Source organism: Barbus barbus (assembly GCF_936440315.1).
Source record: "Barbus barbus genome assembly, chromosome: 12".
NCBI classification, from domain to species: domain Eukaryota; kingdom Metazoa; phylum Chordata; class Actinopteri; order Cypriniformes; family Cyprinidae; genus Barbus; species Barbus barbus.
In genome coordinates, this window is record NC_136740.1 from 16,832,207 (window position 1) to 16,847,153 (window position 14,947).

The following is a 14,947-nucleotide window of genomic DNA, read 5'->3' on the forward strand; positions in this document are numbered from 1 at the left end:
GAATTGATTACAACTGCCTAGTTGCAAATAGACATATTTAGGCATTAGTTCAATTCAAGAAACGTTTTTTTGTGGAGGATTTTTATATTCAGTATACTTTTAATAACTTGGTTATATAATAACACAATTTGAAGCACTGAATTATGTGAGGGCCCTCAATAAGCAATTTTCTAAATATAAATAAATATTGTAATTCATAAGCTATCCAACCATCTTATTCTTGTGCACACTTGTAAACATGGAACAATTTGACTCATCGCGATGCAGTTAATAATACACTTGACGTTCTTTTAGGAGTTAAACGTCACATTATAACTATGAAACATAACCTAAACGGATAGACCTTGGTGGTATAATTTATGGAAACAGACGGGCTGAGGACATCGACGGAAAATGGTGCACCACTGAATCACGAACTGGCTCTCGTGCAATCACAGACAACTTGAAGTCAGCCGTCGCCTTGGTTACCTTTGACGTCACGTGGCCCAGCCTTGTCTCGGCTCCTGGGGCTGGTCTGATTGGAGGGAAACCCCGTGGATTAGCACGACCGCCGTGAGAATCAGCTGTGAGCCGCAGTTAGCTTAGCTCCGACAGGACCGTCGTTATTCACAGACACTCAGGTAAGAGAATCCGCTAGATCGGGATACACGCCATGCGCATTGGTCCTATTTTTGCTGTTTTATCATTTGCGATGAGAAACGAAACTCAACGGCGATGGACGATGCTAGGCACAGGACTGAATAGCTAGTGATGCTAACGTACTGAAAATGAACAATAAGCCTTTGCTTGGCAGATCTAGGCCGCCCCTTTTTGTTTCTTCCTCTTGGTTATCTTATGTGGTCGAGCTTTCAGTTAAAGATTGCGGCTAAAATGAAACGTTTTCGGGTGTAGATCATACTCTGGTCCTCAATTGCAATTTTGTGTGTGCGACCTTGTGTAAAATAGTGTTTCGGTGTATTTTTGGTGCTGAAACAAGCCGAAGGTTTTCTCGTGTCTCTGTTCTCAATTCTGCCACTTTTAATTCAGTGAACTTTCTCCTGTTATGGTAACACATTTATCGACTCTCTATCTATCTTCGATGGTTTCAGGTTCCGTAATTCGGCTGATATTGTCGGACGAGCTTCCAGCATGTCTTGTAATCGAGAGAGCCGCCTGACAAACATCGACTCCATTTGCTTTATCAGTCTTATCGACACAAAGAACTTATGCAAATCATTAAAAACGCATCGGTGGTGTCTTGACATTACAGATAGCAGCGCTTTTCTTTGCTGTGAGGTCAATCAGCCATGGAGATGGGCTGGGCAGACCTGCCTTCATCATATGGCTTAGCTAACAAGCTAACTGGCTTTTAACCTGAAAGCAGCGGTAAAATGTCACCATGACATTTTAGCTTGGCACATTTGATGTAGTGCGGAGCAGCGCTGTTGTTTGTATGCATTGTATATTTTGTAATAAACAAGTCCCACGGCTGTAGTCTGATGTTGCTGGTCAAGCTTTGTGTAGTCAGCAAGTCACCTAGTGAGACAGCGACGGATATTTTAGCGCATGGCAACATGGAAAGGGATAGTTCACCTAAAATGTTTTTTATTTACTTACCATTGTGTTTAAACCGCTTTACTGTATTTTGTGTAACGCGTTCATCAGAATTTGACGGACTGACAGCTTCAGTCGCCACTGACGAACATTGAGCAAACAATGGAAATGAATGATGACTGAGGTTGTCAATCTGCCAAACATCTCTATTGGTGTCCCACGGAAGAAAGAAAGTCATGCGGGTTTGGAACGGCATGAGGGTGTGTTCAAGATGACAGAGTGTTCATTTTTTGAGGGTGAACTACCCCTTTAAGGCATAATATGTAAAGCGCGTGAATTGGTAGCTATGGGAACTGGGCGTGGTTGTCGAGAACAGCACATCCGCATATTTCATCGCACTGTAATGAGACCCTGGAGGGCAAATACTTATGGTATAACTCTGTTTTTTTTCCCCGCTGTGTGCAAGATTGGCCACTAGAATTTTTGATTAGATCTTTTGATGCTTGCAAAGTGCTTTATGGTTCCTTCCGTTTCTCTCATACATTCACTTTTTGATATTACACATAAGGCTTTCCATAATTTAGATGAAAGTAACGGTGCGCATAGATAGATTTGACCGTTTGTTGTAGATTTCCCTGTTGTATAATGACAATGTTATGTAAATTTTATTTTATGTAATATGCATGGCATTATATAATGTGCATGGTCAGAAGAGTAGCACAGCAGCACATCCTGTGAAATGCCAGCAAAATTGATTCACTGCTATGGAATTTTTCAGGACTTCCGCAAGGATGATTGCCCAGTTTTCTTGCATATATTCAATAATACAAATAGATAAATAAAAAATGACAAAGCTTCATTCAAATTAGTTTTATCTAAAACTGAACTTTCAGGGTTGGCTTGTAAGTAGTCTGTTACACCTTGAATGAACCAGATTCCGTGTCTGACTGAACTCTGTAACTCTTTTTCCCCAGCACTGAGCAGCCATGGACAAGAGCGAGCTAGTGCAAAAAGCCAAGCTGGCCGAGCAGGCAGAGCGCTATGATGACATGGCAGCCGCTATGAAGTCTGTCACAGAGGGTGACATTGAACTGTCTAATGAGGAACGCAACCTGCTCTCGGTGGCTTACAAGAACGTGGTGGGTGCCCGACGCTCCTCCTGGAGAGTGGTCTCCAGCATCGAGCAGAAGACGGAGGGCAGCGATAAGAAGCAGCAAATGGTCAAGGAATATCGGGAAAAGATCGAGAAGGAGTTGAAGGAGATCTGCAATGACGTACTGGTAAGGATCTTACAACTGAGATAATCCCAGTCGTTTTTATTCTGAGCCAGGGATACGCACAATATACGCACATTTGCTCTGGTCCGTCTTTCATTATTTCCAAGTGTTGGTGGGTAAAATAAGTTGATAATCCTGCTTGCATTAATTACTCATCATGAGCAAGGCCCTCTTTGAGCCAAGCCTATTAGTCCAGGCCTGATCTCATTTGTTCCAACGCATGCACAGGTGTCCTTACCTTGGGACAGTTATTGTAGCCCTGATGACAGATTTAATGGGTCAGGGTCTATTTAACTTCTGTTTCGGCCTGCAGAAATTACAGTTTTTATATAGATTCTGTAGAGCATGGAATTCACATTGCATAGACTTTATGTAATGTGGTTCCTAAACACTTGCCTTATATTGTGCAGAATGTATATAAGGTGTACTTGTGCTTAAAAACACCATGCCGTTATCTAAAAAGTATCCTTGTGTCATATGGGAAAAATTAGAGATCCAAAAAAGCTAGAGCACTTTGCTTGATACAGGCTCTAGCTGGTCTAATGCCTGTAAACCAGTATACTTTGAATTGGAGGTCATACACAGAAAGTGGGTTCACAAAAAGCTGTGATATTTGAATTTAGGGTGAAATGTGTCTGTAAATTTAAAGTCATTGTAAATCATTATTGGTAATCCATTTCTGTAATGCAATGGATTTTTGAGTATAACAGTATACTCAATGTAAAATAGATTAGATTAATAAGTAGATTGTCAAAAGTGGTCCTTTCCATCCCAAAATGGAGACAGACTTAGTGCATTTGCTAAAACATTGGTTAGTTATTTATTTGTCAGTTAACATTAAATAGCTGGCACATTTTAAGTAATGGTAGCAGAACAGAAAAGTTGTTTGTAAATGTTTCAGATATAAGACTTATGAGAGTTGTTACATTTTTAAAAATATTTTTTAATGTTTTTTTGTTGTGTTTTCTTCTTTTTTTTTTTATTGAAGAAAAAATTCACAATAAGGAAACTTGTATTGGTTTTGTGTTTTAATGAATATTCTAAAATGTTTAATAGTAAAAATAGTAAAATGGTAATTAGTAAAAAAAAATTCTAATTTTGCTTATACACACATGTAAATATTAAACTGTACGGTTAAATTCACCTTTAAAAGAACTATTGTAAAAAAAAACAGCTTATTATAAAGTAAAAGGATAAATATGTAACAATATATGTAAAAAATGGGTTAGTAAAATAAAAATAACTCATCTGTTTCTCTGTTGTTGTTGTTTTACTATTAACTCACCTGTTTTTTCAACCAGTGAAAAAAGCAGAGTTGTGCTAGTGACGGATCACCGAGTCCTTGAACATTACAGAAGACATGAGTTTTATGTCCACTTCAACTCTAAGCCATAAGTGAATCCCCTGAGAAACATACTCACTCTGAGGCTTCGGCCAATGTCTGAGTAAGTGAGAGAGGCTGCTAATTAGCTTTTAGCAGCTGCTTGGGTGGGAGAGAAGAGGCTATGTAATGAGGTGTGGGAAGTGAAGAGGCCTCCAGAGAGCATGAGGACGGCTGAACTCCACAATATGTCTGTGGACCGAACATGGGCACAGTACAACACTTAACTAGCTGCTTGTAGATGAGCACGACTTTTCGTTAGGACAGTATTTGTTTTCTTATCTTTCTTCTTCATCAGCTCCTGATGACGATGAGCTCAAACCAAAGTAGAATAAGTATTTTGGCCAGGCTGCCTGATGTGTTTGAAGGGAAGGGAAAAATTTATTTGTGTGCACATAGCATGAAAGTGGCTGAAGGCCACAGGGCTGTGTTACCGCACAGGTTGAGTCACCTCTAATCCCATAATGACAGCAGCTGAGCTCCTGTTTTTTGGGCCACTGACCTGTAGCTCTCCACATTACAACCAAAGGGGCTTTTTACTTTCACTGCTTTAGCATTTAGGAGAGTGAAACGAGACTATGATGACATATGAATTCCTATGTAACCAAATGTTCATTTAGTACTTTAAATCCCTTACACTGCGTCCTACCCGGGCATGATAGGACAAGATTTCAGTGGCAAGTGTTTTTTCTCTATGCAGAAAGCAAAAAGGCTGTGCAATGCAACAAAATCACAGCCAATTAGAATGTTTTCACACTCATAATGCAAAAATCATGCTTATTTACTTCATGTTTATTACATGCTTATTAAAAACGTCAGTTTTTCTCCAGCATCATTTGTCAAATTAAGAATTTGTTATATAATATTATATTCTAATTTGTTCGGCTTCTAAAACACCAGTGTGAATGTAATTTAGACTGAGACAGTATATCACAGCTAAAAAGTGGGTTGAGACCCCTTTAAAGTTCAGGTACAAGTCAATTCACTGACTTATTTTTTTTTTCGACTTAAATTTTCTTAGGAACATGGGTTGGAGTGCTTAATTTTGAACTTTCAAAGTGCATTAGATAGAAAAATGTAACTTTAAAATTTACAAAATTGACCATTTTTTCCCCTAAATCTTCATTTGTCTTTTTTATTTAAATTTATAAATATCATATCGTGGACTTTATATCGCAATGTTATCGTATTGGGAATTTTGATATCCTTACATCCCTAATATGTACACATTCAGTTCTTTTTTTCCATGTTTAATATACATGAAGAAGGGGTTTTGGTTCAGTAGAAATGAAGTGACAAAAAATGTAGTGTCTCTTGTCCCTTTGTGTTGTGACTGTTTAGGGCGCAGTTCCAGAATACATCTTAACCATTTCAGAGAGGTTACTGTTGGATGGGCAAATGTTAAAATGTTTAAATTATAAATGTTTATTGCTCTTTAATTCCCTTTTCCATCTCCTTTCAGAAACTGTTGTCCTGTTGCGTTTCTTTATGTAGTATATTAAGAAATTACTTGCTTGTGTCTGACATAGTTATGGTGTGGACACATTTACTATAGCTCAGTGTTTGTTTTTTAATTAGGCAAGCTTCAGTGATTTCAATAGCAAGCGAATGGGAATTTTGTGTGAAGATGAAAGATTTCCCCACACAGATTTCACAATGGTCACACATATTCAGAAAACTGCGTAATTTGAAAGTGACTTCTGTTTGACCTGAGCTTCATACATCACTACACTAATGACAATAGACAGTGGACTTTTTTTCCACAAAATTTCACTGAATTCTCGGTAATGTAAACATAGCTTTATATTGTGTTATTTAATATGGAAGGGGGTGAGTGGAAGTTGGCAAGTCACACTTCATCATCACTATCTACACATCAAATGAAAAGATAAAACCGCTCACCTGACACAAGCTGCTGTGATCTCCCATGCACATGTCTCGACTTGATAAAGACGATGGAGAAGCAGATGGTTATGCAAACCCATAACTGTGTATCTGTTAGCTTAGAGCTACATTATGGAATTGTGTTCTGATGCCATGCATTGCTCCCCACCATTGAAAGCACAAGTAGGTCATTGGTTCATCAGTGACGTGACGTAACAAGCTTAAATTACTAATTTGAATTGGAATGCCTAAATGATTCCACTGATTATGGAAATCCCTGCATCTTTTGCACATATAAAGTCTTGTGATTTTGACCTTTGATGTAATCAAGGTCACAGACCTATGAGATGAGAGCATATGCTCCATATTTTTTATGGAGTGACCTTGACAAAATCAATTAGCTCCAATAAGACTTCCTCCATCATTAAGATGGTTTGTTAGGGCATCATTGGAGAGTTTAAGCATGCTTGTGTTGCAACGACGAGCCTGTGGTTCTGTTCAGGGTGGCTACAATCAGGCCAGCCGAGCTGTGAACAAGCCCAGCAAGCTCAATGACCTAGTTCCACGAGCTCTAGCTCACACAGCATAGTCAATTTTCCCATTCTCCCCTTCCTCCCTCCCTGCAACAGAAAGTCTCAGAAACTGCAGTCTTGCCACAAGCCGTCGGACCTCTGTCAGCCCTAAAGGCAAGGTTGTCTAAAAATGCCCAGAATGCTGAAATTCTAGAAACCACATTGTTGGGACTAAGTGAAGGGTCTTTTACTGTGAAGGGTGTTTACTGTAAATGGCACATTTTGCTCGAGAGGTTTCATGGTTTCACCTGGGCCTCTTTTTGTAACAACATGTCTCAAACGAGTTTTACAGAGCTCTTATCTTATCTGTTCATCTCTTTATTACTGTTGACTCTTGTTCTACTCTGGACTACTTCCCCCTTTTCTACTACCACACTGAAACCAGGACATGAAACCATTTGACAAACCACTAATATGGATTTTCTCTGTTGTCTGTGTGTCACAGGTTCTTCTGGACAAGTACCTCATCCCAAAGGCGACCCCGGCTGAAAGTAAAGTCTTCTATCTGAAAATGAAAGCCGATTACTATCGCTACTTAGCAGAGGTGGCTCTGGGAGAGGAGAAAAGCTGTAAGCCATTCTCTTAAGTCTATCCTTAATATTAAAGGGAAAGTTCATCCAAACATTTACTCACCTTCAGGTTGTTCCGTCCAAACCTGTATGACTTTATTCTTCTTTTCTCCCTATTTTGGTCCTTAAATTGAAAGTTATTGTGGTCCAGAATTGTTTGTTTTGGATTTGCATTGGCTTTCAGTGTAAACAAAATATATTCTTCGTTCAATTAAATGTTAAAAGGTCTGAGGTGAGTTTAGTAAATTTAAATGTACTAGAAAGATTGAGATGGATGTCTAGCACCCCTTGGAGCTCCTTATATCATTAAATCCGGTTAACAATGTCAGATTGAGTTAGCTAGTTAATCGTGTAGGCATTTGAACAATGCTGCATGTCTCTAAAAGCTGCGGTAGTGACTAGTCTCCACCACCTGCCTCTGAACGTACTAACTTCTGCTAAAATTGTAACGTTTCCGCAAAATGTTGACACCAAGCCAAGCTTGAGAGGAAGTAAGGGGGTGGAAATCTCTAAAGAGGATCTGTTTTTTGGGGGGGGGGTGAGCAGTTGTGGTTCATTCATAAACTTTGGCTCCCTCAGTGAAAAATTCAATAGTAAATGGCACCATGTTTTTGCCTCAAGGTAGTTTTTTTTTTATTTTTTTTGGACAGTCGTGAGTACTTTCAGCAAAGATGCATGAATTTGATCAAAAGTGACAGAAAAATCTTTTACTTTGTTACAACAAATAAATGCTGTTCTTTAAAAAAAAATATTATTATTATGAGATGATTGTTTTTGAGCTGCAAATCAGCATATTAGAATGATTTCTGAAGTGTCATGAAAGACTGAAGAATGGAGTAATGGCTGCTGAAAATTCAGCTTTGCCATCACAGGAATAAATTATATTAAATAATTTATGATATATTAGTTATTTAAATTGTAGCAGTATTTCACAATATAACAACAATGTATTTTTGATCAAATAAATGCATCCTTGGTAAGCACAAGACTTTCAAAAAAAAAAAAAAAAAAACCTTGCCAACCTCAAACATTTCAGTTGTAGTTTTAGGTAATTACCAGAGACTGTTCACAGGCTGATTCTATTTAAAGCAGATACTATATAAACCTTGAAATGTTTTGCTCTCCATTATCTGTCTTGGTAGAGTCAGAAAGAAACAGGGCTGCGGTGTGCATAACAGGAAGAATCTTGCAGTAGCCTTCCTGTGCCAGGAGGTTGACAGGCTCTCAGGGCGTGGCTTTAGGATTCAGTTATGGGAAAGAGAGAGACAAAAAATAATAAAAGGAGGGTCTTTAGGTCTACAGGGGAAACGGTTTGCAGTGTGATTTCCTTCCTTCATTGAAACAGGTGCAGACATGTGAGAGCCTGTGTGTGGGTGGAGCTCCAGAGCTGCTTCACAGCTTGTCGGATTCCTGTTCCGTCTTGTTAAGAAGGAAATGGAATATAATTCTCTTTTTATATTGATTGGGTTGTCTCTCACCGACGCTATCAGATCCTTAGTTCTCACTGTACAAATGGTGTTGACTGAAAGGCCCTACATCATTCTAACAGTGTGAAATCTTAATCCTAGTGCTAAGTTGTTAGCAACACATTCTGAAATTCCTGAGGTTTATAAAGAGATGTGTGTCTACTAGCAGCAGAGTACAATCAAAACAGAAATGGCCTCTTGAAGAAACAGTTGTGGCTCTTCATGTCCGTCAAGCCACGGGTGACCGTGAAAGCAGAGCAGAGACTTGCCTTCTACAGAGGAAATGGATCTAAAAATAAAAATATTTTACAATGGGTGATTGCAGTTGTCAGGATGGCAGTGTTATTAAAATGGTAAAATAAAAATAATTTGATTTAAATGGGTAATATATAATAAATTGTGAATATAGTTTTATGATTTTAGATAGTCTTTTGTTGGTTGATCAGAATAGCTCAATTCTGACAGAATGTTTTCTTCTCTTTATTTTTAAGTGTAATATTAAAAGTGCCTAGTGCTAAGCTTTATAACGCTTTCTAATTTAACTGTCCTAACTGGAAAATTTGTGCTTTAACGCCCCCTAGTGAGAAAAAGTCATTTCACTGGTTTACAGAAAGAAGTGTTCGTTCATGTCAGCTGAAAAGACTCTTTTTCTCTTTTTGTTGCTTATTCCTCATTTAACTCTACAATTTCCTTAATTCAAAATTGAGTGAAAAGAATAAAGAAAAATCACACAAGTTGTACTCAAGTTTAAATATTCAGAACATTAGCACAGATGTGAGTCTGATTATTGCTTTTATAAAACAATTCAGTACAAAGTTTAAATTGAAATTTCAATTCATACTTCAGTTTCAGTAACATTTTAGACATAATATAAACGGTTACACAATTTATTCTTTAAGCTTATTATATAAATGTTGTTCAATTATCATCAAATCTTGAAAATATGCAATTACATTGATGCATTTTCTCTTTGTATCTCCAGCTATCATTGCCAATTCACAGGAGGCCTACAAGGATGCATTTGAAATCAGTAAGGCAGAGATGCAGCCCACACACCCCATTCGTCTGGGCCTTGCGCTCAATTTCTCTGTATTTTATTACGAGATTCTCAACGCGCCCGACCAGGCCTGTAAGCTTGCCAAAACGGTAAGGTTAACACACACACAGGCTAATAAACAATATTAAGAGATATACCCACAATTATATTTTCAATTCAAAATATTATCATCATATGCCCATAACTTCTCACTCATCTTGTTCTTGGTTGATCTTTTCCTCCTAGGCTTTTGATGAGGCCATTGCAGAGCTTGATTCACTGAATGAAGAATCATACAAAGACAGCACATTGATCATGCAGCTACTGCGGGACAATTTGACAGTGAGTTTCTCTTTAGTAGCAGGTTAAGACAAGACAATTTATGTACCGTTAATGTAGTCCAGTTACTAAATGCATTTTTGTGGGCTATAGGTCATTGATAGATTTAAGGCCCACACAAAGAACGATAACTATTATCCAGCTATTATCCACACCAGCTGAGGATGACATTCTGTTTATTGTAAAATGTGCTTACATAATCTGCCATTTTAAATCCTTGAGTTCTCTAAAGTCAGGTGAATTCTTATTGGTTGTCAATGTTTTATTATTCATCAGCTGGGATGAATCATTCTGATTCCAACTATATTGTTATAGCTAATGTATAATGCTATAACTACAGTATATAGACTATAAATAGAATATAGATTTCACTATTTTCAAAAGTTACTTCTCTCTGTCTCTCTTACTGTGTGTGTGTGTAGATTTGTATCATTTCTGGGGGGTTTTTATGTGACATTTATACTTTAAAATGGGGGGGGGGGGGGATATCATAATTAAATGTTTTTCTCTAATCCACATTGGCCACAATTAACGGCACTCTTTTATTAAATACATTTTGAAACCTCCATTTGCCAGTTTAACAGCTCTAAATGTTCTTCTATAATGCCTGATGAGGTTAGAGAACACCTGACAAGAGATCAGAGACCATTCCTTCATCCAGAACCACTCCAGACCCTTTAGATTCCCAGCTCCATGTTGGTGCTTCTTCTCTTCAGTTCACCCACTCATTTTCTACAGGGTTCAGGTCAGAGGACTGGAATGGCCATAGCAGAAGCTTGATTTTGTGCTCAGTGACCCATTTTTGTGTTGTTTTTGAGGTTTTTGTTTGGATTATTGTCCGGTTGGAAGATCCAAACATGGCCCATTATAAGATTTCTAACAGAGTCAGTCACTTATTAATCTTTTATCTGTTGGTATTTGATAGAATCCATGATATCATGTGTCTAAACAAGATGTCCAGGACCTCCAGCAGAAATATAGGCCCACAACATCAAAAATACAGCAGTATATTTCATTGTACACATTGGGGTACTTTTTATCCCTGTGTTCACCAAACCCATCTTGAGTGTTTGCTGCTTAAAAGCTATTTTTTTAGTTTCATCTGACCATAGAAGCCAGTCCCATTTGGAGTTCCAGTCGTGTCTGATAACTGAATATGCTGGAGATTGTTTTTGGATGAGCTAGGAGAATTTTTCTCGAAACCCTCCCAAACAACATGTGGTGATGTAGGTGCTGTTTGACAATTTTTTTTTTAAGGTTTTCTGACCCCAAGACTCAACTATTTTCTGCAGTTCTCCAGCTGTGGTCCTTGGTCATCGTGCATTAGGACTATATCGACACACGTCCTCTTCCAGGCAGTTTCGTAACATTTTCTGTTGATTGGAAATTCTTAATTATTGCCCTGATGGTGGAAATGGGAATTTTCACTGCTCTGCTCTCTTCTTAAAGCCACTTCACTAATTTGTGAAGCTCAATTATCTTTTGCTGCACATCAGAAATATATTCTTTGGTTTTTCTCATTGTGAAGGATGATTAAGGGAATTTGGCCTTTGTTTTCCTATTTATATTTCTGTGAAACAGTAAGCCATGGCTGGGTAATTTCATGTTCATAATCCCCCTGGAGTGCTCAAAATTGTGAATATGAATGGGAATTACTTCAGAGATATTTTACTCTTAAGAATTTCTAGGGGTGCCAATAATTGTGTCCAATAATTGAGATATGCAGGAGTTACCTCAAAGAATCGGAAGACACTTTAATTTAAACCAGGTCATTTGAATAAAAAAAATTAATAAATAAGTATTTATAACTTTATTTCATGTTTTACTCATCTGCCACAATAATGTAAATGTCTTTGAACTGTCGGTTTGTCTCTAAAAAAAAAAACATTAAATCACAAATCAATATTTTGTTTTAAGGAGCAGTACAAAACCATTTTATGACACATTTACTGTTAGACATATTATGCATGTTTACACTAGATAATAGATTAATTTTAAAGCTGACAACAGGATTTCTTTAAGCCAGCACTTTAAATGGTTTATTTAATTTAAGTGACAGTCTGATTTATTAGCAGTTTAAATCACTTATTATTTTTTTATTTATTTGACAGCCCTAGTTTAAAATAAAGTGTCTTAGCGTTCATTAATTTTTGAGGTAACCTGCTCATTTAATAGCTAACTAGGAGCAGGTGTTAAGGTGTTCTAACTGACTAACTAGTGTTCTATCCTCCGTTTCACAGCTGTGGACTTCAGATAACCAGGGTGACGGCGAGGACACCGAGGAGGGCCGGGAAAACTGAGTCTCGCTCTGTCCGTCCTTCCCGTTATTCACCTGCCATCGTTCCAGCTCACCATCAACACTGAGACCACCTCATTGTCAACTTCTGTCTCTTTTAGTTCTTTTACTCTCGCGCCTTCCTTGCTTTCTTCCTTCCCTGTCATTGTGGGGTTTTTTTCTAAGGATTTGTGTAATGGGAGATGGGTATGAGGGGTTAAATAGGGGTGGGTGGGCGTTAGGATGCGGCCCGAGGAGGGGGACCAGGAGGGGATGAGGTTTGTCTGCTGTTAATCTTCTTTTCTCCGCGGGGAGCTCTAGGTTGTCGCATTAGCTTGGAAGAAATGCGGGTGGTGAGGCAAGTTCTCAGCTCATGCAAAGTTGCAAATTAAACCCTTTTGTTATTCGTATACTGTATGTAAATCTCTGTCGAGGAGTCATTTGTCATGATCATTATGTACACCTGCAATTTAAGCGTCTGCATTATAAACAGCCCTTGTCTTCGAGTAGAGGTGAGGGTAGCAGTGCTAGTCTTTAGCTTGGAAAGAAGCAACGGCAGTGTCGCACGTCATACAGTGCACTGCTCGCTCACATGTCCTGCAAAATGATGGGCAAAAAAAGAAGTTACATTCCATTTGTCACTTTCAATTTTCTTATTCCAGGCATTTGGTGCCCTGCAAATGGCATTTACTTATTCCCTGTTAATTACGAGGTATAGAGGACCCTAAGAACAAAGAGCACATATTGCTTGATACTGTTACTGTATGACTGTACAAGCAGAGCAGTAGGAAATACTAGTGTGATTTAGTTCTCCAGTAAATGGTTTGATTTTTTTTTATTTAGTCCTTTTTCCATTCATTTCTTTTGATACTTGCCTAATTTGCATGTGGCTATGAAATAGTTAATATGGGGAGGAAAGGGAGTACTGTCGGGCTGGCTAGCTTTGTGTCATGTCTCTGGAATTTTCATACAGAACACCCAAGCATAAATGTTATTTGGAGGGAAAATATGTAATTTCATGTAAGTGGATTAAAAAATAATTTAACAATCATTTTACTATGTGGTGTTTTTTTATTATTGTTATTATTTAAGTTCAAATGTGATGTGTCTGACCATATTAGATAAGTAAAATCCTGTAAATCAGATGTAAATGCATTCAGAAGAATTCATTCTTGGCATCCTAAAATCATCATTTAACCTAAAAATAGTCATCAGGGAAAAACATAAGGACTGCTGCTGTTCAAAAGTTTGTGGTCAGTAGTTTTTTTTCTTTGTTTTAATTCAGCACAAATTAATAAAATAAAACTTAATAAACTTATTAAAATAAATTAAGTTTATAGCATTCAATAATTGATCAGAAGTGACATTTCTAATGAATATAAGAATACATTACTGTATTTTTATCAAATAATTACATTAAAGAAACAAATTGCACTGACCCCAAAATTTTGAAAGATATATATACACAATAGTCAACATTTGAAGTGGATGAAAACCTTTCATCGAAGTTGTCCTAAAACCAAAATGCATTTTGATAAACTTTTTTTTTTCAAATGTTGATATAACTGTGTAAAAGTCCCAAGATGCTTTGAGATTATCAGATTTCATCTCCTTTGTCCACAGCAATTCAGAGGCCCAAGGCATTTGGATTTGTGCAACAAAATATTAGTGGATTGAAACTTAATTCCATGTAGAAACCTAAGTCTACACCCTCTTGAAAGGAAAATAATCAGTAAATATCTGTACATTGTTGCACACTGTACTACTCAGGAGTAAGATGCTCAGACCAAAGAAGTGTTAGTTTAAAAAAAAAAAACAATTATCAGAAGATTAAAATACAGCTACTGGCCCTTGTTTGCAAAATCTTTTTATATCCGTTTTTGTTGAATATTGCAAAAGAGGCAAAAATGGCCTGGAAAATGAAAGTTTCAGTAAATACAAAATGAACAACTTGACAAGCACTCTAATGTTGCCAATACTCACACATCCTAGAATCAAGCATTAACAATATATATTAAGATGATTATTTATCCGATATAACCAACCTGCGAGAATGTTGGCTGGATTTTTTTGTAAATATGAAACCTCAGAGAATCATGACAATTGAAATCTCAAAATGACATCTGTAGTATGACGTACATCAGAATCGCCAGCTGAAAGAAGCAGCTCGGAGTGGTTTGAGCGCGGTTACACAGATGACCTTTACAGCAGCTCTGGTCCGTCGCTATGCTGGACTGGCCGATCTTGGTGGACAAGTCACCCATACAAAAACTTCTGGTCACACATCCTTTCATCGTCATCATCTGACCATCACTAAAAACTTGAAAACGATGAAGAGGTTGTTACAAAACCTTTAAAACAACACTGACACAAAGTAATCTCATTTGGGGCAGTGAGACTTTGAAAAATGACACAGTTTCATTGCCTGCAGTGCTGAGCACTCGACTCTGTGAGATGTTGATGTCAGAAATACCCTTAGGCTCATATTATATCTCATATTTAACAAATAACATTTTTAAAACTGACCAAAGTTGTCTAATGCAATTGAATGCATACGTGGGGCTGTTTAGATTACATGTCTTCTCTTATGCTCATCAAGGAAGCATTTATATGAT

At 37.6% G+C, this 14,947-nt stretch overlaps 1 protein-coding gene across 1 annotated transcript; it reads left to right on the plus strand.

Moving 5' to 3' along the window:
- The first annotated feature begins 339 nt into the window (after window positions 1-339).
- On the plus strand, window positions 340-13,500 carry LOC306877634 (14-3-3 protein beta/alpha-A-like). The gene is made up of 6 exons (XM_079429500.1): window positions 340-620; window positions 2,508-2,813; window positions 7,093-7,216; window positions 9,665-9,828; window positions 9,965-10,060; window positions 12,298-13,500. Exons 2-6 carry the CDS (start codon window positions 2,520-2,522, stop codon window positions 12,355-12,357), a joined length of 738 nt encoding a protein of 245 aa, XP_079285626.1. The 5' UTR covers window positions 340-620; window positions 2,508-2,519; the 3' UTR covers window positions 12,358-13,500.
- Window positions 13,501-14,947: the final 1,447 nt, after the last annotated feature.

What these genes read in the sequence shown, in the direction of transcription:
- LOC306877634 (XM_079429500.1), top strand. Translation starts at nt 2,520, where the DNA reads ATGGACAAGAGCGAGCTAGTGCAAAAAGCCAAGCTGGCCGAGCAGGCA. An exon ending in TCTGGGAGAGGAGAAAAGCT is followed by an intron (nt 7,217 to 9,664) that starts GTAAGCCATTCT and finishes TTGTATCTCCAG; the next exon opens with CTATCATTGCCAATTCACAG. An exon ending in TACTGCGGGACAATTTGACA is followed by an intron (nt 10,061 to 12,297) that starts GTGAGTTTCTCT and finishes TCCGTTTCACAG; the next exon opens with CTGTGGACTTCAGATAACCA.